Source organism: Myxocyprinus asiaticus, chromosome 19, assembly GCF_019703515.2.
Source record: "Myxocyprinus asiaticus isolate MX2 ecotype Aquarium Trade chromosome 19, UBuf_Myxa_2, whole genome shotgun sequence".
Lineage (NCBI taxonomy): Eukaryota > Metazoa > Chordata > Actinopteri > Cypriniformes > Catostomidae > Myxocyprinus > Myxocyprinus asiaticus.
In genome coordinates, this window is record NC_059362.1 from 23974369 (window position 1) to 24001896 (window position 27528).

Here is a 27528-nt window from a genome sequence, read left to right on the forward strand (position 1 = left end):
CTGTGGGTGGTTAAAAAATGAGTTTTAATGACTTCAACTAAGTGTATGTAAACCTCTGACTTCAACTGTGTGTGTGTGTGTGTGTGTGTGTGTGTATATATATATATATACACACACACACACGTAAATATATACACATTCCTGTTGTCTATTTTACACAATGCAGTTTAAAAACCTATTTTTAACTCATTATGCAATACACTTTTCAGGTCTGTTCACACCAGTATGAAATTTGTCTGTGAAAAAGACGATACAAAGAAAGACCAATAATTGGTTTGACCTTTTTTTTCCCTTTAATGTAATATTCACACTGTTTCAAAATGATGGAACAGGTCATAGATGTCTTAAACATTTATGCTCAACATATAAAGCATACATGCACACAGTCACTCTTTGTTAAAGGGCATGTATGAAGAGACGCTATTTTTGTTGCTGATGCAAAAAAGGGTTGGGAATCCATGAGTTAAATCATCTTAAAATAGTACCTCTACAGACCAATAGGGGCACAATAGTTTTCAATAATATTCTGCGGTCACGTCATATCGGAATTACCGTAATTACGACATGACGCACAGTACGACATGAGCGTATTTGATTTCACGTATGTTGTTGATAAGTAGCTAGTAGCTTGATAAAATGGCGTCTACTTGGAAAACACATTTAACGGTTGCGCATTTCATCGCCTTGTGTATCATCACTAAAACCCAATCAAGACAAATAATCAAGGTGGGTGATTTTTCGTTTTATCTGGCGTAGTCTTATTTATTTTCACGTTTAGTTTAGGCCTACATGCATTCACATGTGAACATGGCTAAACCAGTATATTAGAACATAAGCTTACCAGATAGATAACTTAAGTTATTTGGCATTTATTTAATTTAAGATGTTTACACCATGGCTTGATTACCATTGACACTTTTAGGCTGATGTCCATTAGCACTGAAAACAAGGTTTTCGTCCAGTCAGAATCATGTAAACAAACGAGTCTTGATTTTGTGTTTGTGTTAACAGGAGACTGTCGTGTTAAACGTGACAGCATTTAGTGAAATTAACCAGACAAAGTACAGTGTACAGGTAAGATTAAATATAATTATTTCACAGGTGTCGCATTTGGGAGGAGTGTGTCTCATCATATTCATGTTTTGTGTTGTGAAGTGATAAATTAAAACACATCGGTTTCTTTGTTTCAGATTAACTTGAGTGTAGGTCTCTGGGACAATGAAACATTCATTAATGGAGCTCCTCTCAAATCCTCAGGAGTCACAAGGCTTTCATGTCCTGCTCTGCTCTGTACGTATCCTTATACATGGTCTTCCTTCTTTTTGAAATGCTAATCTAACTTATTCTTTGTTTTTCTTGGGACTAGACTCTAAATACAGAGTAAACCTAGTAGGGTAGTTACTAGAACATACTATAATCCAGATGATTATTCACATTGGGTGTTTACTGTAGGCTATTCTCTGTCTTTGCAGTGGATGGCTATAATGTGAGCTCTGGTAAGACAGCTGGTGGGTTGGTCAGCAGTGAGCTGAGGCTGATGTTGAATCAGTCATATATTCAGAGCAATGCAGGAGAGAAGGTTGTGTTACTCATCCTGAGTCAGGAGATAATCCAGCTGGCGGATGAAAAGGTTAGTCACATATGTTAGTCTTATCCATTGCAGCCAGCCTACATCTGTTACCCTCTAAACAAAAATCAAACAGTTTTTCCTTTGATATGTGTTATATGCAGGGTTCCCACGGTCATGGAAAACCTGAAAATATCAGGGAATTTTAAAATTGGAAATAAACATGGAGATTTCTGTTGTGAAAATATTTTTTCTAGTTATGCTCAGTTTCTGAAATACTTTATAATCTTGCTTCTTTTGCGAGGACAAACTTTATAAATGTTTATTTGTTTTTTATAATTATCTAGAAATCATAACTTGAAAAATTATGGAAATTCATTATATAAAGATGTGGGAATCTTATCTTTTTCAAGAGTAACTTAGTCAAAACTTGTATATTTATACAAGTTTTTCTTCTTTCTTTTTTTTTTTTTTTTAAATTAAATTAATTAATTTAATGCCATAGAAAGAGATTGAACACTAGATTGAAACTTTGCAGATTAATATGATCATGCAATGGATGTCATAACTCCACAGCCTTAAATTTTGTAGGTCCAGCAGCCTGACATCTGTGAGGTGGAAATCCTTTGGAACCAGAACTCTGAAGAGATCACACAGGTTACCAATTTTTACCCTTCATCGAGAAGCCAGCTCTCTGCCGTCCCACCAGAGAATGATGTCTTAATGACTGATGCATCAATAGACAATACAGGTAGATTATGTGGCATAAAGTGTTATATAGTGTGTGCTATAGGTTTAAAATGAAATAGATGCAATCTCCAAGAAGTGACTGTCCTGCATAAACTGGAAATTGTTAGTGGGTGACCGATGTGGTTTTTTTAACCGATGACCAATATAATGTGTTTGTGTATATATAATTATAATATATACAGTTGAAGTCAGAAGTTTACATATACTTAGATTGAAGTCATTAAAACTAATTTTTTAACTACTCCACAGATTTAATATTAGCAAACTATAGTTTTGGGTTAGTCATTTAGGACATCTACTCTATGCATGACACAAGTAATTTTTCCAACAATTGTTTACAGACAGATTGTTTCACTTTAAATTGACTGTATCACAATTCCAGCGGGTCAGACGTTTACATACACTAAGTTAACTGTCCCTTTAAGCAGCTTGGAAAATTCCAGAAAATGATGTCAAGCCTTTAGGCAGTTAGCCAATTAGCTTTTGATAGGCAATTGGAAGTGTACCTGTAGATGTATTTTAAGGCCTACCTTCAAACTCGGTGCCTCTTTGCTTGACATCATGGGAAAATCAAAAGAAATCAGCCAAGACCTCAGAAAAAAAAAATTGTGGACCTCCACAAGTCTGGTTCATCCTTGGGAGCAATTTGCAAATGCCTAAAGGTACTGCGTTCATCTGTACAAACAATAGTACGCACGTATAAACACGATGGGACCACACAGCCATCATACCGCTCAGGAAGGAGACACATTCTGTCTCCTAGAGATGAACTTAGTTTGGTGCGAAAAGTGCAAATCAATCCCAGAACAACAGCAAAGGACATAGTGAAGATGCTGGAGGAAACAGGTAGACAAGTATCTATATCCACAGTAAAACAAGTCCTATTTTGACCTAACCTGAAAGGCTGCTCAGCAAGGAAGAAGCCACTGCTCCAAAACCACCATAAAAAAGCCAGACTACAGTTTGCAAGTGCACATGGGGACAAAGATCTTACTTTTTGGATAAATGTCCTCTGGTCTAATGAAACAAAAATTTAACTGTTTGACCATAATGACCATCGTTATGTTTGGAGGAAAAAGGGTGAGGCTTGCAAGCCAAAGAACACCATCCCAACCGTGAAGCATGGGGTTGGCAGCATCATGTTGTGGGGGTGCTTTGCTGCAGGAGGGACTGGTGCACTTCACAAAATAAATGGCATCATGAGGAAGGAAAATTATGTGGCTATATTGAAGCAACATCTCAAGACATCAGCCAGGAAGTTAAAGCTCGGTCGCAAATGGGTCTTCCAATTAGACAATGACCCCAAGCATACCTACAAAGTTGTGGGAAAATGGCTTAAGCACAACAAAGTCAAGGTACTGGAGTGGCTATCACAAAGCCCTGACCTCAGTCCGATAGAAAATTTGTGGGCAGAACTGAAAAAGCGTGTGTGAGCAAGGAGGCCTACAAACCTGACTCAGTTACACCAGTCCTGTCTGGAGGAATGGGCCAAAATTCCAGCAACTTATTGTGAGAAGCTTGTGGAAGGCTACCCAAAAGGTTTGACCTAAGTTAAACAATTTAAAGGCAATGCTACCAAATACTAACAAAGTGTATGTAAACTTCTGACCCACTGGGAATGTGATGAAAGTAATAAAAGCTGAAATAAATAATTCTCTCTACTATTATTCTGACATTTCACATTCTTAAAGTAGTGATCCTAACTGACCTAAGACAGGGAATGTTTTCTACGATTAAATGTCAGGAATTTTGAAAAACTGAGTTTGAATGTATTTGGCTAAGGTGTATGTAAACTTCTGACTTCAACTATGTTTGTGTGTGTGTGTGTGTGTGTGTGTGTGTGTGTATATATATATATATATATATATATATTATATAAAATAATATTATAATAAAATATACAACATTTAATAACAGCAAATGAGATGCACACAAAATTGCTTTTATTTTACACAATTATTTTACAGTTAAAAGGATAGTTCACCTAAAAATGAAAATTCAGTCATTGTTTACCCACCCCTGTGTTATAACCTCATATGACTTTTTCTTTTACTTAACACAAAGGGATAATTGTGAGAAAAAAAAATTGTTCTCTGTGATATCATACAATGGCACTTTATGTTGACCACCTCTTCAAGCTTCAAAAGGACACAAAAGTATAATTCAGAAGTTTAATAAATAATTCCATGAGACTCATGATTGTTACGAAAGCATACAGTTAGGTTTGGTGCGAAGTAAACCGAAATCTAATGTGTTAAGTAAAAATGTTTACTGACCGTTATTTTCCTCTACGCGTTCATGAGTCTGCAGCTCTTTGCACGAGAGGTACAGTAGCTATGCAGCACGTTCAAGATGGGGCGTTCAAGTGAAAACACTAGTTACGTAAGTAACTGTGGTTCTGTGAATTCCAGATGACCGCCAGAGCGTTGCTTAGCCCTAGTGGATAATCGCAGCACCAGCCAGATATGTCGAGAAAATTTATCAACAAAGTCATGTCATGACACAGACCAAGCTGCAACGATAAAATCCACAGCAGCTTGGTGCCCAGCCTCGGAACACCTTTCTCGTGCATTCCAAATGGCAAGGAACTCTGGCGGTCATCCAGAATTCACAGAACCACAGTCACATACGTAACTAGCATTCTGTTTCATTCCTCCTGACTGCCAGAGGTGTTGCTTGGCAATAGTGGATGACACATACCAACACAGTCATGAGGATCCGTAACCCACCTGAGATCATCAAGGTTGCTCCAGAAGAACTGCAGAGCTCACAGTATGTGAAGCAGCCACGTTAACCTTGTAAAACCTTGAAAAGGTGCATGGAGAAGACCAGGTAGCAGCCGTGCAAACGTCCGCAAAGGAAACTCCCCGGAAAGCGGCCCAAGACAAGGAGACTGCCTGGGTAGAACAGCAAGTAATACCTTCTGGTAAGGGTTGTTGAGCCTTACTATTGTTGCAGGGCGGGGCCGGGTCATGATTCCGCACACCTGGCCACTAATTGGGCTGATTAGCCCGAGAGAGATAAGGGCCGACTGGAGACGGCAGTGTGACAGAGAGCGAGTTACGGACAGCTGTCTGACACCTGTTTGTGTGTGTCTTTTGGTTCGGTTTATTATTAAAACCTTTTTATATTATCAAGCCGGTTCTCGCCGCCTCCTTTCCATTGATGTGTTACAACTATATAACAATTTTATCACCTCCAACTTCTAACGTGACAGTCTCTGCTTGTACAAAGGTGCACCTTTCCGCACACCACCATGACAGACAAATAACTGTCTGTTTAAATGAGGCAGTAGAATTCACATAAAATCTCAAAGCACATACAGGACACAGGAGATGAGGCCTCATATCAATATCAGATTGAGATGAGGGCAGCTGAAATGTGGCCAATTTAATGGACTGATTCACACAAATTGCTGTAAAAGGACTTTCGTAAGAGGTCGGATTAGGACAGAGAATGACACGTGAATTCTCTGGTAACCATCGCAAACACAACTCCCTCACTAATTTCTGTTAGCTGTTGCTTTGCTTAGTGGAAGCAACAGCCAACAGAAATGCTGTTTTCTTTTTTCCTTTTTTTTATTTTTTTTATCCCCTTTTGTCCCCAATTTGGAATGCCCAATTCCCACTACTTATTAGGTCCTCGTCGTGGCACAGTTACTTACCTCAATCCAAGTGGCGGAGGACAAGTATCAGTTGCCTCCGCTTCTGAGACAGTCAATCCGCGCATCTTATCACGTTGCTCGTTGTGCGTGACACCGCGGAGACTCCCAGCATGTGGAGGCTCATGCTACTCTCCGCGATCCACAAACAACTTACCACGTGCCCCATTGAAAGCGAGAACCACTAATCACGAAGAGAAGACTCAGGGGTGCAGGCCTTATGGGAAGAATTGCAAAGAAAAAGACACGTTTGAAACAGAAAAACAAAAGAAAAGGTTAGAGTGGGCAAGGAAACACAGACATTGGCAACAGATAATTGGAAAAGTGTATGGATCTTAACCCCATTGAACTTTTGTGGGATTGGCTAGACTGTAAGGTGCGTGAAGTGCCAGACAAGACAGCCACATCTATGACAAGTGCTACAGGAAGCGTGGGGTGAAATGTCACCTGAGTATCTGGACAAACTGACAGCTAGAATGCCAAGGATCTGCAAAGTTGTCATTGCTGCACTTGGAGGATTTTTTGATGAGAACTCTTTGAAGTAATTTAAGAAGTTCTGAATGTATTTTTCAAATTGTAAAAGTAATTTTTCACGTTATTAATATCCTGACTATACATTGCGATCAATTGAATGCTACTTTGGTGAATAAAAGTAACAATTTCTTTCCATAAGAGAAATCTGTACATTATTTTCTGTACATAACTTTTGGCTGTGTGTGTGTGTGTGTGTGTGTGTATATATATATATATATATATATATATATATATATAACTCAGCAAAAAAATAAATGTCCTCTAACTGCTTTTATTTTCAGTAAATGTGTAAATATTTGTATGAACATAAAAAAGATTCAACAACTAAGACATAAACTGAACAAGTGTCACAGACATGTGACTAACAGAAATGGAATAATGTGTCCCTGAACAAAGGGGGGGTCAAAATCAAAAGGAACAGTCAGTATCTGGTTTGGCCACCAGCTTTATTAAGTACTGCAGTGCATCTCCTCCTCATGGACTGTACCAGATTTGCCAGTTCTTGCTGTGAGATGTTACCCCACTCTTCCACCAAGGCACTTGCAAGTTCCCGGACATTTCTGGGGGAATGGCCCTAGCCCTCGCCCTCCTATCCAACAGGTCCCAGACGTGCTCTATGGGATTGAGATCTGGGCTCTTCGCTGGCCACGGCAGAACACTGACATTCCTGTCTTGCAGGAAATCACGCACAGAACGAGCAGTATGGCTGGTGGCATTGTCATGCTGGAAGGTCATGTCAGGATGAGCCTGCAGGAAGGGTACCACATAAGGGAGGAGGATTCTTCCGTGTAACGCATAGCGTTGAGATTGCCTACAATGACAACAAGCTCAATCCGATGATGCTGTGACACACTGCCCCAGACCATGACAGACCCTCCACCTCCAAATCGATCCCGCTCCAGAGCCTCGGTGTAACGCACATTCCTTTGACGATAAACGCGAGTCCGACCATCACCCCTGGTGAGACAAAACCGCGTCCTGTCTGGTCCAGTGAAGGTGGGTTTGTGCACATAGGCGATATTGTTGCCGGTGATGTCTGGTAAGGACCTGCCTTACAACAGGCCTACAGGCCCTCAGTCCAGCCTCTCTCAGCCTATTGCGGACAGTCTGAGCACTGATGGAGGGATTGTGCGCTCCTAGTGTAACTCAGGCAGTTGTTGTTGCCATCCTGTACCTGTCACGCAGGTGTGATTTTATTTTATATATATATATATATATATACATACACTATATTGCCAAAAGTATTTGCTCACCCATCCAAATAATTGAATTCAGGTGTTCCAATCACTTCCATGGCCACAGGTGTATAAAATGAAGCACCTAGGCATGCAGACTGCTTCTACAAACATTTGTGAAAGAATGGGCCGCTTTCAGGAGCTCAGTGAATTCCAGCGTGGTACTGTGATAGGATGCCACCTGTGCAACAAGTCCAGTCATGAAATTTCCTCGCTACTAAATATTCCACAGTCAACTGTCAGTGGTATTATAACAAAGTGGAAGCAATTGGGAATGACAGCAACTCCAAGGCCACGTAAAATGACAGAGTGGGGTCAGCGGATGCTGAGGCGCATAGTGCGCAGAGGTCGCCAACTTTCTGCAGAGTCAATCTCTACAGACCTCCAAAGTTCATGTGGCCTTCAGATTAGCTCAAGAACAGTGCGTAGAGAGCTTCATGGAATGGGTTTCCATGGCCGAGCAGCTGCATCCAAGCCATACATCAATGCAAAGCGTCGGATGCAGTGGTGCAAAGCACGCCGCCACTGGACTCTAGAGCAGTGGAGACGCGTTCTCTGGAGTGACGAATCACGCTTCTCCATCTGGCAATCTGATGGACGAGTCTGGGTTTGGCGGTTGCCAGGAGAACGGTACTTGTCTGACTGCATTGTGCCAACTGTGAAGTTTGGTGGAGGGGGGATTATGGTGTGGGGTTGTTTTTCAGGAGCTGGGCTTGGCCCCTTAGTTCCAGTGAAAGGAACTCTTAATGCTTCAGCATACCAAGAGATTTTGGACAATTCCATGCTCCCAATTTTGTGGGAACAGTTTGGGGATGGCCCCTTCCTGTTCCAACATGACTGCGCACCAGTGCACAAAGCAAGGTCCATAAAGACATGGATGAGCGAGTTTGGTGTGGAAGAACTTGACTGGCCTGCACAGAGTCCTGACCTCAACCCGATAGAGCACCTTTGGGATGAATTAGAGCGAAGACTGCGAGCCAGGCCTTCTCGTCCAACATCAGTGTCTGACCTCACAAATGCGCTTCTGGAAGAATGGTCAAAAATTCCCATAAACACACTCCTAAACTTTGTGGAAAGCCTTCCCAGAAGAGTTGAAGCTGTTATAGCTGCAGAGGGTGGGCCGACGTCATATTAAACCCTATGGATTAAGAATGGGATGTCACTTAAGTTCATATGCATCTAAAGGCAGATGAGCGAATACTTTTGGGAATATAGTGTATATATATATCTCGATCACAAACTTATTCAATGAATATTTTTGCAAGAACACAAGTTTAAGGCAAATGGGATTCTCAGGACAAGCACCATGCAGCTGTCAAACAAACTCGGCATCTTCCGCAAAACATCCTGTGACCCACAAGTGATTTCATGTTAGTGAAATTTTTTGTTGTGTTCACAGGTGAAGCCCAAGTGCTCAACACCACCGGCCACTATTTATTAAAACATGCAGAGACCACTCAAGAGGAGATTGCAGCTCCAGGAAAGCTACCTGAAACACCCTTGCGGATGGACCCTGATACCCTGTATGAGTCTAGAGAGGAAGAGGAAAGGAATTCAGATTACTTACTGCCTGAGGTTCCTCTTAGAGAGTCAATGTCCTCTTACAGTGTGAGTGCTTGTGTTATGGCAGTTTAAGAGTGGCAACATTTATGCCAATACAAATCATACATTCGAATTTCTAAATTTGGTTTAATTTGCAGTTTTGCTGTAGTCTTGAACAGAGCAGTAATGATTGACTTAGATATTTTATATCTATTTTATGTACTTAAAGACAATACTGATGAAGGGAAGAATAAAGGGGGCAAGGTTCAAATTAAAAAGGACCTTAATTAATTCATCCTTAAGTTGGAGTATAACTTTTGATTGCATCTCTTGTTATTTGTGTGTTTGGACAGGTGGCGTGCCAATGGGTTGAAGAGCTGAAGGATAAACTGAGGAGATTCTGGTCCGATTCAATCCCACTCTTCTTGTTAATCATGTGGGTGGCGGTTGTTGGTGTTGCAGGCTCTGCTGTCATTATTAAGATCCTGGATCTTCTCTTCCCATCCTGTGAACACAGGTACAATCTGCACCAACCTATTACCTATCATAAACTGTACATTCATATAGCTGATATTTGAATGTTTTTCAAGCACTGAATTGAAAAGTATCACTGATTTATTTATTTATTGTTGTGTCTTTTGTAGAGGAACGTTTCATCTGAATCTAGAGACACTAATGCCAGATGATGAAAAACAGAGGCTAATCAATAACACAGAGAATGAGGGGGAGACAACAGAAAAAAGCATTTTGATAGAAAAGTGATGGCCATGGATGTGTTCTCATCAGTTTTGTCATGTGGCTTTATTTGGTAAATGATACCAATGGCTTCGGTGTAGCACTTTAAAAAAAAAATAAATAAAAATAATTCTGTAACATTTTCTAATGAAACAGAATTCTATTTTCACATGCTCTGTATGAAAGCATTATCAGCTGATTGTTTAGTTTATCGTTTTGTATTCACTGTTGTGCGTTTTTGAGAAGAGAAAACATATGTGGTGCATTTTTAAACTCATTAAACACAGTACCACTTAACAAAAATGCTCCTGCCTGAATTGTAAATCTGAAAAATGTAAAATCTAAATGGGTATGAAACAAATGAGAAAAAAAAAAAATAGAATTGAATCCAGTTAGTTGTGTAAAATTTAATCCAGCTGATCTTGAACGGTCCTGCTTTGACTATTTAATGCATGTTTTTCTTATTTCTTACTGTGGATCTGTTTTTAGAAGTGGCCTGTATTAAAGGTGCTGTAATCGTTATCCACGCCGCCTCTCACAAACCCAGCACTCCAAAGATACCAAATGAGCTTTACTGAGACCGACACGGAGCACAAACAGTTGTCAAACAGCAGCAAAATAGCGGCCTCAACTGACAACTGTTATGAACAACGTAGCATAAAAATGGCATTATGCCTCAATAATTCGCTGCAACTACATACTATGAAAATGTGCAAAATGATTGACAGGCAGAAAGACCGCAAACACGTTTTTGTTTGCTCTTTACAGAGTCTAGAGCTGTCACAGACCGGTGAGATATCTCACGACACTTATTTAAATAATATCTTTCAGGGTGTAGAAAATTTTTTGCATACTTTTCCATTAAATATTGCTTACAGCACCTTTAAATTCCTATACTGTTTACCTTTCATGTAATATGCATTTTGCTTCAGTCAGCTATGGATGTTGCATCAAGCATGCATACTAGCAACATATTTCAGGTTTAACCTGCATTATATGACATTGACTTTTACATTTTGGGTTGTGCTTTCTGTAAGTTTCCCTTAAGACTTCAAATGACTGAAATGTTTCTCTCAGTGCAGTTTAAGCATTGCTTCGTAGCATTAGAGTAGACAAATGTCCCATTAAGAAAAGTATTACAGCTGATCTTAAAATGTCAATTTTAACTAGTGTCCTAAATTTCATTGTAGCCCCTGAATGGAAAGACCAGCTGTTATTGGATTTTAATTAAATCAAATGTGTGTCACTTGTAAAAATAACTTTTTTCACAGTTTGTTATATTAGTAAATTCTGCACAATAAATGAGTTTGAATCTCAGCAAGTCTCCTGATGAATGCATTTAGAAATAGATTTTCCTCAAAAGAAATAATCCTGTTCAATTTAAAAAGTTTATTCAGCAAAATATAATACTACAAACTGATCATAGCAAAGGAATAATTAAGAGAAAAACCAGAACTGGTGTTTATAAAAGCGCTGAACACACTGACAATCTAATGCTGGTCTGATAATTGTCACAATTCATTAGAAGATTTGTGATAACTGATAACTTTGGCCTTTACATCAACCACACAATTGGCACAGAAGGAACAGTAAACTTGGTAACTTGCATAGCTCTTTGCCTAAATAAGGTAGCATTTGGTGACTTAACAGTGAATAGAACTGTTCACTAGTCTTTGGTCAGTGTGGTTTTATAGGTACAGACAAAAAACAAGCCATCACTGGAGTATAAAAAAAACAAACATAACCCATTATTGTGCTAGCAACCTAAATGGAAGCACTATTGTCTGTGCACACTATAGCTTTAGGCTAGACATAGTGGGGCTGTTTATTATTAGTGCACCAAAAACTGAAAGTTCTGGACAAATTTGAACAGTCAATCCATTCATATGCTTTGAACAATGTAAACAAATCATTTTGCCTGAATATCATTTACGCCTTGGTCCTTGATAAAGTATTTTCATGGGAAAGTCTCCATTTCTGCTATTAAATATTTTTACCTACAAACTTTAAGGCAAGACCTGTCTGGGCACAGGGAGCCGACCCCTGAAACTGGCCCTCAATCATTCAAAGTGCTGATGTTGATTGTAAGCAGGAGCAATAGAGATTGTTTAACACCAGTATAAGTCAGGCCCCATCAGCAGGAGCCAAACTCGGCTATCCACTTCTCATATTTCTCTAGGTCAGCAGCAGATACAGACTTGGATACTTTCTTTAGTGCAGTCTCGAAATCCTCCATTGTAGTAGGCATGTGCATCTCATCCTTTGGTAAATTTCGAATCTCCTCTGGGGTCAAACCCTCGATCCGCCTTCTCATTGCCATCAAAGAAGCATCTCTGAAATTCATATACAAAAACATTAAGACTCAAAGCTGAAGTAAAATGCCACTGGTTGAGCCAACATTGCTTTGTCAGGCTGGTCAAGATGCTCAAACAAACAGCAATGTTTTGACAGCGCTACAGAACCTCAGTGTTTACAGTTTTCAGGGAAATCAACCTGCAAATGGTTTGTCTCAGCATAATAATCTGGGATAGAAAAGTATTTTAAAAGACAAAAATATACATGTCAGCTTTCTAAATTGTGGAATTTGAAGGATGTGGGTAATAATCCCCTACAAACTTACTTCTTTTGGATTAATGGTCTATGGGACAAGTTGACAGCTGTACCTGCAAACATTGGTAATATCAGCGCCAGAGTATCCCTCCATTTGCTCAGAGATCTTGTCCATGTTAACATCATTAGCCAGCTCCAACTCTTTCAGACTGATCTTCAGCAAATCCACTCTGCCTTTAGCTACAATAAAGTTTGCATACAAACACATCCCTGAGCACTCACGTAGGGATTTATGATTTTTTAATACATCCATTATGCATACACATGTATTACGTTAAAATTGCGGAAGGGCTGTCAGCTGTTTGACAATATCTCGAAATGTATGCATTTACTCTGAAATGCCTTTAATGGTGTCTTTTGACCAAAAAGCCACTGCTGCCATGTAAATTCAAAATGTTTAATATAAGTAAAATATAGTAAAAATCGTGTAAAAAAAACTGTTTAAGGCATGCTTTCATAGTTTTTTATGATGCCATTTTAATGCCATGTCAAAATTTAATTTCGAGAATAAAGTCATAGCGTTACGAGAATAAAATTGTGTGCTTACACTCAAGTGAGTGAATAAATAACTGGAACTGCTGTAAATTATTATGGAAGCCCAGAACTGCAAGGTGAAAAAAATAAGTTTCACTCTCTCTCTGAAATCAAGACGCAACACACTTTCTTGCGTGAATTAATAAAAAAACTATTTTCTTGCTAGCTAACAATTTGCATGTGGTACCAACCTCGGCCACCAGGTGCCACTATCAGTAAGTATGAAATCTTATGCTTAATCTTAATATCTGTGCTATTTTATCTGTTGATTTATAGATTTATAGTTATAGTATAATACAACAACAAGAATGTTTTGCAAATCTCCATCAAGGAAAAAAAAATCCTTTATTACACGAAAACCCACAATTAAATGAACTTTAGGTTACATATGTGCTAATGTTCTAAAAGACCAAGGATTTCTTTATTGCTAAATCCAATTCTAAAGTATAATTTAACTAAATCCTCCACATCCATTTCTTGCATTAATAAAGCTGCTGGCTTGGCTATTATGAGATTATTCACTTAATAAACTCTAGACTTAATTCTCATAATACTATGACTTAATTCTTGAAGACAATTTATTTTCACGTGGCACTAAAATGCTGTCGTAGTTTTTCACCATGAATACAAGAATGATAATTAATCATATTATTTTATATGCACCAATTTAACAGTAAAACAAAGCAATATTTATTTACATATTTTTTTTCCATTGACACTTTTTATCGATTCCAACACATGAAACAGAAAAGCAAAACATAAATGCATAGAATCAATTTTAACCCCCATTATTCCCCCCTCCCAATCCCCAACCCCACCCTAACCCCCAACAAACATTCCTGTGGTCAAAGCCAAATCACACACACACACAAAAAACCTATACATTATATATATATATATATATATATATATATATATATATATAAATAAATAATCACACACATTCAAACTATAAATCCCTCTCACCTGCCCCTCCCCGAGAACCCTCCAAATAGGTCAGACAGCTGCCCCATTTCATATCAAACACCCTCAGGTTGCCCAGCCTTCTATCTGACATCTCCTCAAATGCTGCCACCCTGCTCATCTCCAAGCACCCCTCCTGAAATGAGGGCGCACCAGCCAACTTCCATCCCCTCAGAATGATCTGTCTACCGATCATGACACTGGTTAGGACCCAAATTCTTATGTATTTATCCCCTATACTAATGACCGCCCCAACACCTAAAATACAGAGTCTGGGGCAAAATGAATCTTGAGTGCCCAATACGTCACACATAAAACTCTGAACCCTCAACCAGAATTCTTGGATCTTAACACACCACCAAAAAACATGAGTTGTGCCCCATCTTCTGATTGACATTGCCAGCAAGTGGGTGTGTCTTTAAGACCAAGCCTATACAATCTAGAGGGGGTCCAATAGAATCTTTGTAAAATATTGAATTGCATAAGGTGAACCCTTGCGTCTCTACATGCAGACTTGATGTTTTTTAGAATCTTAGCCCACTCTCCCTCCTCCAATTCCACATTTAAATCTTTCTCCCATAATCTCTTGAGAGAAGTTAAACCTCCGTCCCCCAGACTCTGAATTAACAGAGAGTAATACACTGATGCCTCATTGCTTTTTCCAAAAGCAGTAATCACCACTTCCAGAGTATCTGCCGCTTTGGGGGGGGTGTATGCTACTCCCAAAAATAGTACAAAGCAGGTGGAGCAGCTGTAAATACCTAAAGAACTGAGACCTGGGAATCCCAAAAGGTTGAACCAATTTTTCAAAGGATCTCAACACTCCACTCTTGTATAGGTTACCGAGTGTATTAACCTCCCTCACAATCCACTCTGACCAGCAGAAAGGGGACTTAATAATACATAACTTTGGGTTCAGCCATATGTTTGAAGCAACATTTAAATAAATGTCTGAATTAAACTCTCTGGACACTTTTGCCCATACCGTGTGCAAATGTGAGATAACGGGGTATAACGTAACTTCTCCGCTTAATTTGATAGAAAGGCTTTGCAATGGTGAAATAGGGGCAAGAACTTCCTGTTTAATACAAAACCAGGGAGGGGCTCTCTCAGGTGGAAGTGACCAATGAGCCAAATGTCTGAGACCGAATGCATAATAAAATAAAATCTTGGGTAGGCCTAACCCATATTTGTCAATCAACCTATGCAGCTTACTGAAATGTAATCTGGGACACTTACCATTCCAAATGAAAGTCTTCGCTATGCTATCAAATTGCTTGAAATAAGAGAGGGGGACATCTATAAGGAGTGACTGTAGCAGGTAGTTGAATTTTGGAATACAATTCATTTTAATAACATTAACCTTCCCAATCATTGATAAATGTAATGAAGCTCACCTGCCCACATCGCTCAAAAACCTTTTTATTAAAGGGTCAAAATTAACTCTAACTAAATCAGACAAATTTGCTGTGAATAAAATACCCAAATACTTAATGCCCTGTTTGGGCCACTGGAAGGCGCCCGGCTGGAAGGCCGTTACTGGGCAGTACGCTGTCAGAGCCAAAGCTTCGGATTTAGACCAATTGACTTTGTATCCCGAGAATTTAGAAAAGGAATTAATAATTCTGTGGAGGCAAAACATAGTTCTAGTAGGGTCAGAGATGAATAATAAAATATCATCTGCATAAAGCAGAAGTTTATACGCCCTACCTCCCGCCATCATCCCTGGAAATCATCCTCCTTTGTTATCGCAGCTGCTAATGGTTCCAGGGCAAGACAGAACAATAATGGGGAAAGAGGGCAACCCTGCCGGGTGTCCCTATCCAGAGTAAAATAATCTGAAATTAATCCACTTGTTTGTACCGCCGCTACTGGGTGTCTATAAAGTAACTTAATCCATCCAATAAACATACTCCCAAACCCATACATTTCCAAAATCTTAAAAAGATAATCCCATTCTACCATATCAAATGCCTTTTCGGCATCAAGTGAGATGGCAGCGACCGGAGTCTGATCATTCGCCACTGACCACATGATATTGATGAAACGCCTAATGTTATCAAAAGATCTATATGTATAAGAGATGTTATAACTTAATCGATTAGCCAAAATTAAATGCCTGTAGGCAGGGCCTTAATTACCACGTCAAGCTCCTCCAAGGTTATCTCAGAATCAAGAGAATTTTTTTGCTCAGTCGTCAATTTAGGGAGTACTACATTTCATAGTATGTAGTAGGTTCCACAAAGTTTCTAATATCTTCATCAGTAGACGAAGACGTGGAACTATAAAGATCAAGATAGAACTCTTTAAAATAATTATTAATATCAATGGCTGAGGTAAATATTTCACCACCAGCAGATTTCACTGAGGAAATGGTAGAAAAAGACCCTCTCTGTACTTTATATATCTAGCCAAAAGTTTTCCTGCTTTGTCCTCTGACTCAAAGTATGACTGTCTTGCCCTGAATAACCAAAACTCCACCTTCCGTGACAAAATAGTATTATATCTGTATTTCAATCAAGGCCATCAGAGTCCATGTACAGTGCATCCGGAAAGTATTCACAGCGTTTCACTTTTTCCACATTTTGTTATGTTACAGCCTTATTCCAAAATGGATTAAATTCATTATTTTCCTCAAAATTCTACAAACAATACCCCATAATGACAACATGAAAGAAGTTTGTTTGAAATCTTTGCAAATTTATAAAAAAAAAAAAAAAACACACAAAAAAAAAAAACACGTACATAAGTATTCACAGCCTTTGCTCAATACTTTGTTGAAGCACCTTTGGCACCAATTACAGCCTCAAGTCTTTTTGAATATGATGCTACAAGCTTGGCACACCTATTTTTGGGCAGTTTCTCCCATTCTTCTTTGCAGGACCTCTCAAGCTCCATCAGGTTGGATGGGGAGCGTCAGTGCACAGCCATTTTCAGATCTCTCCAGAGATGTTCAGTCGTGTTCAAGTCTGGGCTCTGGCTGGGCCACTCAAGGACATTCACAGAGTTGTCCCGTAGCCACTCCTTTGTTATCTTGGCTGTGTGCTTAGGGTCGTTGTCCTGTTGGAAGATGAACCTTTGCCCCAGTCTGAGGTCCAGAGCGCTCTGGAGCAGGTTTTCATCAAGGATGTCTCTGTACATTGCTGCATTCATCTTTCCCTCGATCCTGACTAGTCTCCCAGTCCTGCTGCTGAAAAACATCCCCACAGCATGATGCTGCCACCACCATGCTTCACTGTAGGGATGGTATTGGCCAGGTGATTAGCGGTGCCTGGTTTCCTCCAGGCACGACGCTTGCCATTCAGGCCAAAGAGTTCAATCTTTGTTTCTCATGGTCTGAGAGTCCTTCAGGTGCCTTTTGGCAAACTCCATGCAGGCTGTCATGTGCCTTTTAGTGAGGAGTGGCTTCCGTCTGGCCACTCTACCATACAGGCCTGATTGGTGGAGTGCTGCAGAGATGGTTGTTCTTCTGGAAGGTTCTCCTCTCTCCACAGAGAAACGCTGGAGCTCTGTCAGAGTGACCATCGGGTTCTTGGTCACCTCCCTGACTAAGGTCCTTCTCCCCCGATCGCTCAGTTTGGCCGGGCGGCCAGCTCTAGGAAGAGTCCTGGTGGTTCCAAACTTCTTCCATTTACGGATGATGGAGGCCACTGTGCTCATTGGGACCTTCAATGCTGCAGAAATAGATCTGTGCCTTGATACAATCCTGTCTCGGAGGTCTACAGACAATTCCTTGGACTTCATGGCTTGGTTTGTGCTCTGACATGCACTGTTAACAGGTGTGTGCCTTTCCAAATCATGTCCAATCAACTGAATTTACCACAGGTGGACTCCGATGAAGTTGTAGAAACGTCTCAAGGATGATCAGTGGAAACAGAATGCACCTGAGCTCAATTTTGAATGTCATGGCAAAGGCTGTGAATACTTATGTATATGTGATTTTTTCGTTTTTTATTTTTAATAAATTTGCAAAGATTTCAAACAAACTTCTTTCACGTTGTCATTGTGGGGTATTGTTTGTAGAATTTTGAGGAAAATAATGAATTTAATCCATTTTGGAATAAGGCTGTAACATAACAAAATGTGGAAAAAGTGAAGCGCTGTGAATACTTTCCGGATGCACTGTACGCCTACTAAAACCCCCGCGACAACCTTGCCATCTGATTGCTCAAGTCCGGTGTTTCTATACAAATTTTGTGAGACAGAGTTATACAACAAAAGATAATCTATAAAACAAACTCCAGCCAATAGGTGGAATAAACACAAAGAGCATGTAGATTCATCCACAAAACTGTCCCGAACCAGCACAAAAAGAAAGAAAGAAAGAAAGAAAAAAAAAAGGTGCTCAGTTTCCTCGGACAGTCAAACGAATGTTCAGTGAGCCGGCTGCTACATGAGTGCAACAAATGCCCTAATCACTCCAATGTCTTGCAAGAAATACTCCACAAAACAAACTCCAGCCAATAGGAGGCATAAACACAAAGAGAGTGCAGATTCATCCACAAAACTGTCCCGAAGGAGTGTATTTAATTATTTTTTTTTTTTTATATATTAAGAATGCCATGCAGAGACTTCAATAAACATTACTGAGTGATGCTGCAAATGAATCACTGAATCAGAGTTTTAAACCAATTAACTTAAACTGACCATTTAAATTTGATTTACAGCAATGGATTGAACTTACCAACTCTGAAACCATCTACTGAAATTTAGAAGAGACAATATTAAAATATCTTTGTCTTAACGCTCTCAAGCCACTCACGTCACGAGAAAAGGAGGGACTTTGAAACTAGTCTAATGGAACAGTCTTTAGGAACAGTTACTTTTCCTTTAAGTTGGGTACAGTTAATACCCCAAAATGAAAATTCTATCACCATTACCTCACCCTTGTGTTGTTCGAAACCTGTATGACTTTTATTCTTCAGTGGAACAGAAAATAAGATGTTAGGCAGAATGATAGGGACTGACAGCCTCATTCGCTTACATTGTATGGAAAAAAAGATGGAATGAAAGTGAATGGTGACTGAGACTGATGTACGGGTTTGGAACAACATGAGGGTGAGTAAATTATGACAGAATTTTCATTGTTGGGTGTACTACCCCTTTAATGACGCATGCGATATTCACAAAGTCGCAACATTTTTTATCACTGCCAATATATCATGAATATTCAATATTACCGCCCAACTCTAGATGGCCAACTTAGAAATGTAACACAGTATGATGCAGTGAAGGTTCTGAGTAACTGAGTACCTGAGGGCAGTGGGATATAAATTCTTTTCTCTAGTCGACGTCTCAGAGCTTCGTCAATGTCCCAAGGGAAGTTGGTGGCTGCCAGAACCATCACCATTTTTGATGGGTCATTGTCAGATGTCCCACCAACACCTGGATGACACAAGAGAAGTATATATAAAGTTAATTATTTTTTCCAACCAAAGAGAGGGTGCCTGTGCTAGCCACTAGTTAAAGCAGTTCACAAACAGTGTTTTGTAAAGATATACAGCAGTACCATCCATTTGGACGAGCAGTTCAGCTTTGACACGTCTGCTGGCTTCATGTTCTTCTGAGTTTCCTCTACGGCTACATATGGAGTCTATCTCATCAATGAAGATGGTGCTGGGGGCATAAAATCGGGCCTGTATGTACATGCAAACAAAAAGATGCAAATATATTTACAATACTACAATAGAACACACATTTGGCCATCATGCTAAAAATTCCATGTGATAATAAAGGCCAAGCATTTACGTCTTCAGGAACTATGTGTTGTTTTACCATTTCAAACAGAAGCCGTACAAGTTTTTCTGACTCTCCTCTGTATTTAGAGGTGAGGGTGGAAGAGGAAACATTAAAGAAGGTAGTTCTGCACTCAGTGGCAACAGCTTTGGCCAGCAATGTCTTTCCTGTGCCTGGAGGCCCAACCATTAACACTCCCTGTAAAACACATTTGATGACATGTACAGAATACATCAGTCTAGAACAGATGGTAAACATGAAAGTATATTTTGTTACACTGCATTTAAATAATGGTGTAACAAAGTTATTATACATGTGTAAAAACAAAAGTGCATTAATCAGAGAAAGTTAAAGGAATGGTTCACCCAAAAATGAAAATCAAATCATTCATAAAGTGATCAAATCAAATATGGCAGCTACATCGATGACCTCACTAGATCTCAACACTGATGTTTTTGACCAAGCATCATGTAGTAAGAACCAGTGATGTTTAACGTTATTGACATAACCATCATATTCGACATTGGTGCTAGAAATGTGCATGAGTAATCGACTAATCGAGTACTCATTCCACACAAACTAGACTATTAAAACACTACTTGAATATCGCAAATTTATTTTTCTTTGTGCATTTGTCTGCTGTGGGCAAAGCTGCATTATACTGCACTTTCCATCTGAATCGCTCACCAAATCTACCAGTTACAATTGATTTCACTGGGGGGCACTGTGGATGCGTGTCATCGAGGTGGATCAGAGAATGTATGATGGCGTCTGTGCTTTCCAGCAAAGCCAAGCGTGTCAATACTTGTAATATTTTGATTCTTATTGAATAAGAATCTATTGGTTCTTGTTGGAGTCATGCAAACCAACAGACGAGGATCTGCTTTTATGATGGAAAGAGAATGCGAAGTGGTACAAGAAACTCAAAAGCTTATCAGACCAGTATGTGTGTATATGCGTTAAATCTCTGAACACAGACATAGCGCATTTTATAAAAAGCCAACACTCAGCACTTGTTTTCAAAATTTTAACATGTGAAATGATAAAGATGTCATAGCCTTTATGTAGACTCAGTGTTTATGTTCATTACCCTAATGCTGTCAGTATTGGTTTCCATGTAAGCTCCAGGTGAGTTCAAATGTTTTTGACTGTTATTTAAAAATATATATATATATTTTTAGAAAAAATAATTTTATTATTATTATTATTATTATTAATTGTTCATTAAATTTTTGTTCCCAAAAGAAAATTATAGTTTGTTGAAGTTATCTTATTTTGAAACTGTTACTGGCAACTTTTATTTTTTTATTAAGGCATTTTGTTCATTAGATTTTTTTCCCCCAAAAGAAAAGCATAGTTTGAAGTTATCTTATTTTGAAACTGTTCTTGGTATTGTTTGTGAATAATACAAAATATGTGTCACATTGTTTTTTTGTTTTTTTTACTTTTCACGATTACTCATTTTTTGTAGGTTAGACTAAAGTACTCGGCTACAAAATTCCCATCTCTAATTAGCACCATATTAATTATTTGATTTGTGAGTGAATAAAGACTTTTCAATCTGTTCATAACACAAAATGATTGTATGGCTTCAGAAGACTTGGAATATAGTGTGCAAGTAATACTTATTACTTTTACAGTGGTTTTATGGAATTTTAGTTGTCTTTCCAGCTTGGCATTCTGGAATCACTAGTCACTGTCATATACTGTATGACCAATAAAACCTGTAAAACTCTTTAAAGTTCACCTTTTAGGTTCCACAGAGGAAAGAAAATCATACAGGTTTGGAGCGACATTAGGGTGTGTAATTTTTGGGTGAACTATTCCCTTAAGTTTCCAGAAGTTTTTATTATGTAAAAGGTAAACTACATTAAATGCTGGTTAAAACAGCAACAGACCTACAAATGCATTTCCATGATCTAAAACAAGTTTGGGCTTTCCATATCTTGGCCTATCAGTTCAACTAATTTGCATTGTCCTCCACTAATGTCTAAAATGTTTAGGATGAGCTTATTGCAAACATGTTTTGTCAACAACTCTACATATACTATACATACAAGCATATATGATTTTCTGTGGGGTTTTTGTCACCATTCATACCTTCCACGGTCGCCTTATTCCTTTAAAGAACTCGGGCATCCACATGGGCAAAACAACTGCCTCTTTCAACAGCTTTTTAGCCTCCTCCAGGTCAGCAATGTCATCCCTGTATTAAAAATGATTAAACTGCATTTTCTCAAACTTTGTAATGCATCAGATTTATCAGAGGACATTTAATTAAGTAAAATGGCTTAGAACTAGAAACACTTTGGGAGGAAAGTGGAAGAACACACCATGTCACATTAGGGTTTTGGGAGATGATGTCTCTCTCCAGAGTGTCAATCAGGTCTCTGTCCTCTCCTCCTCGGTCAAACTTCTTTACCTCTGTCTCCACACCTTCTGCTTTGTTCTGTGGATAATATATGGGGGCAAAGTGCTTTGTCAAATCTTCTTTTTGTTTTTATTTCTTTGCTAAATGTTTCTGTGTATTAGTTGTCAGCAGGATTAATCTCATATAAGATGTATCTTTGCAAAGATGGTCCAAAATCATACACATCAGATTGTTCAGGCTTCATCCAAATTACCTTAAAGTAGCTTTGAAAGACTGCAAATACAGCGAGTACCGTTATCTCAGTCTTTAGTAGAAACTGAATTGCTTATAGTCAAATGTATAAAGCGAAAACCAGTTAAACTTAGTGTTTACTTTTATGTAAGAAACCGGTATTACAGGTTTGAAATGTTAATCCAGCAAAAGACATTAGATTCTTTGAGTAAATATTGTGAATATTTTATTATGCTATGAGACAATTGGGATTGTCCAAACAGCAGAAAGAAATGGGGTAATGGATCATGTGTAGCCCACAAGCTCATTTCACAATGACCTTTACCAGCCACCTGTCCTTACCTTGTCATCTTTTGGCTTTGATGGGTTTTCTTTCTTTTCTTTGCCTTTCTGAGGTTTTCCCTTGTCACCGTTGGCGATGCGCGTTGATGGCCTCTGCAGACCACGGGGGCCAACGCTTATCCGGTTACCGTGGCTTTTACTGTCTTTATGAGGCCCAGAGGATTTCCGCACTACACATGGAGAAGACCTGTTCACAGAAACACACACAATAGTAGCAGGATATATAGTGAGATTGTGTTGACTTTGAAGCAGCCCTTTAAAGGAATATTCTGGGTTCAATACAAGTTAAGCTCAATAAACAGCTTTTGTAGCATAATATTGATTTCCACAAAAAAAATTTTTTTGACTTGCCCCTCCTTTAAAAAAATTGCTTACTAAACTTTTCTGTGTAAAGTTGTAAAATTGGCTATAACTTAATTGCCATGACTATGTAATTTCAACAAACCCTAAAACAACTGTAAAAATTTAGAGTTTTAACAGAAGAATTAATGTACAGTGGCAAGAAAAATTAGCTTGTTTTCTGCATTAATTGGTCATACAATATGATCCCTTATGAAAATCGAGAGTTCATGGCAAATTTGCCACTAATAATTTTCACATGCAAATGAGCTTTGAGGCAAACTTGCGGCAAATTGTCCATTGTTGCCAAAGGTTTGCCGGAGGTTCACTACTACCGGCGAAGAGCTGCAAACTTCTGGCAGACATTTGCGGCGAATCAAAAGCTAATTTGCATGTGAAAATAATGAGCGGCAAATTTGCTGCATGTTTGCAGCTAGTTTCGATTTTTAGTAAGGGAACTCATTAAAGTCACAAGTATAGACAAACACAATGTGCTTAAGCTAACATACAAACAATTATAATCTTTCATGTCTTTATTGAACACATCCCATTAAACATTCACAGTGCTGTGGAAAAAGTAAGTGAACCCCTAGGATAAGATGTCAACAAAAGCTAATTAGAGTCATGAGTTGGCAAACCTGGCATCCAATTAATGAAACGAGATTGGAGGTGTGGGTTAGAGCTACTTTGACTTATAAAAAGCACTCAAACATTTTGAGTTTGCTATTCACAAGAAGCATCTGCTGACGTGGACCATGCCTCGCAAAAAAGAGATTTCAAAAGACATACGATCAAGAATTGTTACTTTGCATGAAGCTGAAAAGGGTTACAAGGTAATCCTGAAGAGTTTAGATATTCATCAGTCCACAGTTAGACAAATTGTCTATAAATGGAGACGATTTAGTACTATGGCTACTCTCCCTAGGAGTGACTTAAAGGGCACACTGCAGAAAGTTCAATGAGGTAAAAAAAAGAACCCTAGAGTGACAGCTAAAGACTTGAAGGAACCACTGGAACTGGTTAACATGTTCAAGAGTCTACTATATGGAAAACATTAAACAGGCATAGTGTCCCTGGCAGGACACCACGAAGGAAGCCGCTGCTTTCCAACAAAACATTGCTGCAAGCCTGAAGTTTGCCAAAAACCCCCTTAATACTCCACAACGCTACTGGGAAAATGTTTTGTGGATTGATGAAACTAAGGTTGAATTGAACACACAGCACTACGTGGCATTAATTTATGTGGTAATCAATATTATGCAACAAATGCTGTCGATTGAGCTTAACTTGTATTGAACCTGGAATATTCCTTTAAGAATTGTATTGAGCTTGTTCTCTAATCAAAGGTGCACTCCTGAAAATATGAATAATCATTTTGAAACATATGTATAAAATCATGAGCAGCACTCACATGAGATGAAGACTCTGCTGCCATGTTTGAATGCTACTCACTTAATCCCAGTATTTGCCCTGTTATTGGACACTTTCAATAATGGATTAAATTAATCATGGCATACTGTGGATAGTGAATTTCTACAATGGCATCTGTAAGTGAAAACTATTGTGTTTGAATGATGCTGCATCCATGCCCCCAAGTGTCAGTGTAAATCCAAAATTATATTTCAAAGAATTACTGAGTACACCTTTTAAATGGCTGTAATCCCACATTCAAATGTTACCTGATAATCAGGTTATGGTTTATATAACAGGCTAAACAGACTTCTAATAGCTTTGAGCGAAGCATAAAATGGAATGTGAGGGACTGAGAAAGTGTGTGACAGAGAGCAAGAGGAAAGCCAACTCTAGCCATTCAGATCTTAATCTAACTCACATGACAGGGGCTCTGATGGGGTTTTTTTAAACTCAGCAACAACAACTAAAAACAGGGTTCCACCACAATTAGGCCAATGCATTTTACAGTTATTTGAAATCAATGGCTAAGGATGTTTTTTTTTATTTTTTATTATTACTATTTTATAGAGATTGCTGGGGCAGAATAGACATTTCCATTACTTTTTCAAGACTTTTTAATTCCAATTACTTTTCCAGGCATGAAAAAAAAAAAAAGAAAAATCCTTAATGTTTTAACTGTGAAATTAAACAACTCCCTAATGATTTTAGACAAAAATACACAAACACTAGACAGTGTTCTATGAAACATGATACACCATCTAAAAAACTGTTCTGTGCAGAAAATATGTATGATATATTCAGTAAGTACTGTGCAAAAGTTAAGCAGTTGGGAAATATGTTGTATAATGAGGATGTTTTCAAAAATAATGCCATGAATAATGTTTATTTAAAAATCAACTTCATAGAAAGTGCAGTAAACAAAAATGTAAATCAATATATGGTGTGACCACCCTATGACTTTAAAACCGCACCAATTCCCCTTTGTACATTTGTGCACAGTTTTTCAAAGTTGTTCCAAGCATCTTGGAGAACTTGCCAGTTCTATGTACAGTATTTAGGTTGTCTCAACTGCTTCTGTCTCTTGTAATCCCAGACTCACTCAATGATGTTGAGATCCGTCTCTCTGGGGGTCATACAGTCTGTTGCAGGACTCCTGGTTCTACTTCTATTCTTTTCTATTTGCAAAAGGAATGTTTGGGAATCTAAAATTGATATTTCATATTGGCACACTAAAGCTGAAGATATAAATAACCATCTTAAGACATGTTTTGTGAAACATCTAATGTGCCCAAGACTTTTTCACAGTACTGTATGTACACAAGAGGTAAAAGAGCTTGCGGGATCTGTGTTATCTTGTAATGACATAAAGTTGGGACAGTATTAAAGCAAAAGAACAAAAAAGACTGCACATGTACTACATACCTGTGTTCCACATGAACAGGCAAAATATCATTCTCCTGGCCAAAACTGCTGGGTTTGGATGGTGTCGATTCTAACTGGAAGCTCTCGAGTGTTGCCATGATCTCCTGAACTTGCTTCGTTTCCTCATTTATCTCCTGCCAAACCTGGATGAGACACATGTACCATTATGTACCAGCTGTTGTGCAATGCAGGACTATTATAATAAGTATAAAAACATTAAATAGCCTGAATCGTCCTTCAGCACGGTAGTGTCAGGAAGTGTACAGTATCCAGAAGCAGAAACACTAACCTGTTGCCATTTGTGCTGTAGAGAGGAGTCTCTCACTGAGTAGAGGTATTTTCTGATCTGCTCCAGGACCCCCTGATAACAGACCACTGCAGAGCTGTAGTTCCCAAGCAGGGCATATTCCCTAGCCAGTTTCACATTCTCATTGATCTCCCCCAAACTCATACTGCAATTGTTCAATTATATATGAGTGACAGCTGAAGACCTTTTAAAAACATATGGAGAATAAGCGTACACGCCCTGGATGTTTATGTTATGATCGCCATTTGAAGTACATTATTAAGGAAATGGAGATGTTAATCAAAATAATATTTTAGAAAAGCAACTAATATCAGTTAGGCTAATAGCACAACCAATTAGTCACAAACCACATAAGCCTGTAAAAAATAAACGAGGCACTTTCAACATCTTTATACAGATATATCAACGTTTCATGAATTGACTGGACAATATGACAAACAAGTTTACGGCAAAATAAACACATTTTGTCGGTATAGTTGTGACGGTTTATGTAGTTACAGAATTAAAACGCCGTTAAATGTCGAATGAGTTTAAATATACAAACCTGTACAGTTTGTCAAACTATCCTGATAGTGGCATTCAGCAATGACTGGCTTTCAAAACTCATGTGTGAGCTGCTGTGGACGAGGAGAATTATAATTAAACAACTTTAGATCCATAAACACACACACATTTGTTTAGGAAGGGCACTTGTGAAGTAATTGTGAAGGCAGAAAGAAAGGTAAATATTGCAGCCTTTCAAGATAAAAGTCAACAGAACAAAAACGCTCTTTTCAAAACAAAAGTCATTATTATCGAGTGACAATATTTGCAAGTATCTAAAACTGACAAAAAAAAAAAAAAAAAAAAAAGTCTATTCATCTATCTATAAGCAAATTAAAAGTTAAATATGCTGCATTAACCCTTTAATGCATACCTCGGGTCTTTAGTGACCCGGGACCATTTTTGGGAGTTATGCCCCCACCTCTTTAGCATTCCTACAAATTTCTCTTATGAATAGTGTAACAAAAAAGGCAAATTTACAATATATATATATATATATATATATATATATATATATATATATATATATATATATATATTAATAACTTAATTACCAAAAGTGGATAGGGTCATTAAAGATATAGTTACTTTTTTTAGCGCTTCCATGAATCATTTCATATCTACAGGTGCATCTCAATAAATTAGAATGTCGTGGAAAACTTCATTTATTTCAGTAATTCAACTCAAATTGTG

At 38.5% G+C, this 27528-nt stretch overlaps 2 protein-coding genes across 4 annotated transcripts; one reads left to right on the forward strand and one right to left on the reverse strand.

Moving 5' to 3' along the window:
• The first annotated feature begins 559 nt into the window (after window positions 1–559).
• Window positions 560–11341, forward strand: LOC127409846 (glycoprotein integral membrane protein 1-like). Its single transcript, XM_051644734.1, has 8 exons — window positions 560–726; window positions 1012–1074; window positions 1191–1290; window positions 1473–1630; window positions 2159–2318; window positions 9147–9355; window positions 9643–9806; window positions 9934–11341. Exons 1-8 carry the CDS (start codon window positions 637–639, stop codon window positions 10049–10051), a joined length of 1062 nt encoding a protein of 353 aa, XP_051500694.1. The 5' UTR covers window positions 560–636; the 3' UTR covers window positions 10052–11341.
• A 57-nt stretch (window positions 11342–11398) lies between these two features.
• Window positions 11399–27007, reverse strand: LOC127409845 (katanin p60 ATPase-containing subunit A1-like). Of its 3 annotated transcripts, none has more exons than XM_051644733.1 (11): window positions 26837–27007; window positions 26275–26346; window positions 25986–26128; window positions 22812–22998; window positions 22201–22316; window positions 21968–22073; window positions 19907–20065; window positions 19641–19767; window positions 19385–19516; window positions 12688–12814; window positions 11399–12357 (listed from the first exon to the last, which is right to left on the reverse strand). In XM_051644733.1, the coding sequence occupies exons 3-11, from the start codon at window positions 26081–26083 to the stop codon at window positions 12159–12161; spliced, it is 1251 nt and encodes a 416-aa protein (XP_051500693.1). In that variant the 5' UTR covers window positions 26084–26128; window positions 26275–26346; window positions 26837–27007; the 3' UTR covers window positions 11399–12158. The 3 variants fall into 3 exon arrangements, with proteins under 3 accessions (XP_051500693.1, XP_051500691.1, XP_051500692.1); XM_051644731.1 differs by having other exon boundaries at window positions 26275–26437; XM_051644732.1 differs by having other exon boundaries at window positions 26275–26476.
• Window positions 27008–27528: the final 521 nt, after the last annotated feature.

What these genes read in the sequence shown, in the direction of transcription:
- LOC127409846 (XM_051644734.1), top strand. Translation starts at nt 637, where the DNA reads ATGGCGTCTACTTGGAAAACACATTTAACGGTTGCGCATTTCATCGCC. An exon ending in AGACAAAGTACAGTGTACAG is followed by an intron (nt 1,075 to 1,190) that starts GTAAGATTAAAT and finishes TCTTTGTTTCAG; the next exon opens with ATTAACTTGAGTGTAGGTCT. An exon ending in TTCCCATCCTGTGAACACAG is followed by an intron (nt 9,807 to 9,933) that starts GTACAATCTGCA and finishes TGTCTTTTGTAG; the next exon opens with AGGAACGTTTCATCTGAATC.
- LOC127409845 (XM_051644731.1), bottom strand. Translation starts at nt 26,436, where the DNA reads ATGAGTTTGGGGGAGATCAATGAGAATGTGAAACTGGCTAGGGAATAT. An exon ending in TACGGCTTCTGTTTGAAATG is followed by an intron (nt 19,768 to 19,906) that starts GTAAAACAACAC and finishes ATGTACATACAG; the next exon opens with GCCCGATTTTATGCCCCCAG. An exon ending in GATATTACCAATGTTTGCAG is followed by an intron (nt 12,358 to 12,687) that starts GTACAGCTGTCA and finishes TATGAATTTCAG; the next exon opens with AGATGCTTCTTTGATGGCAA.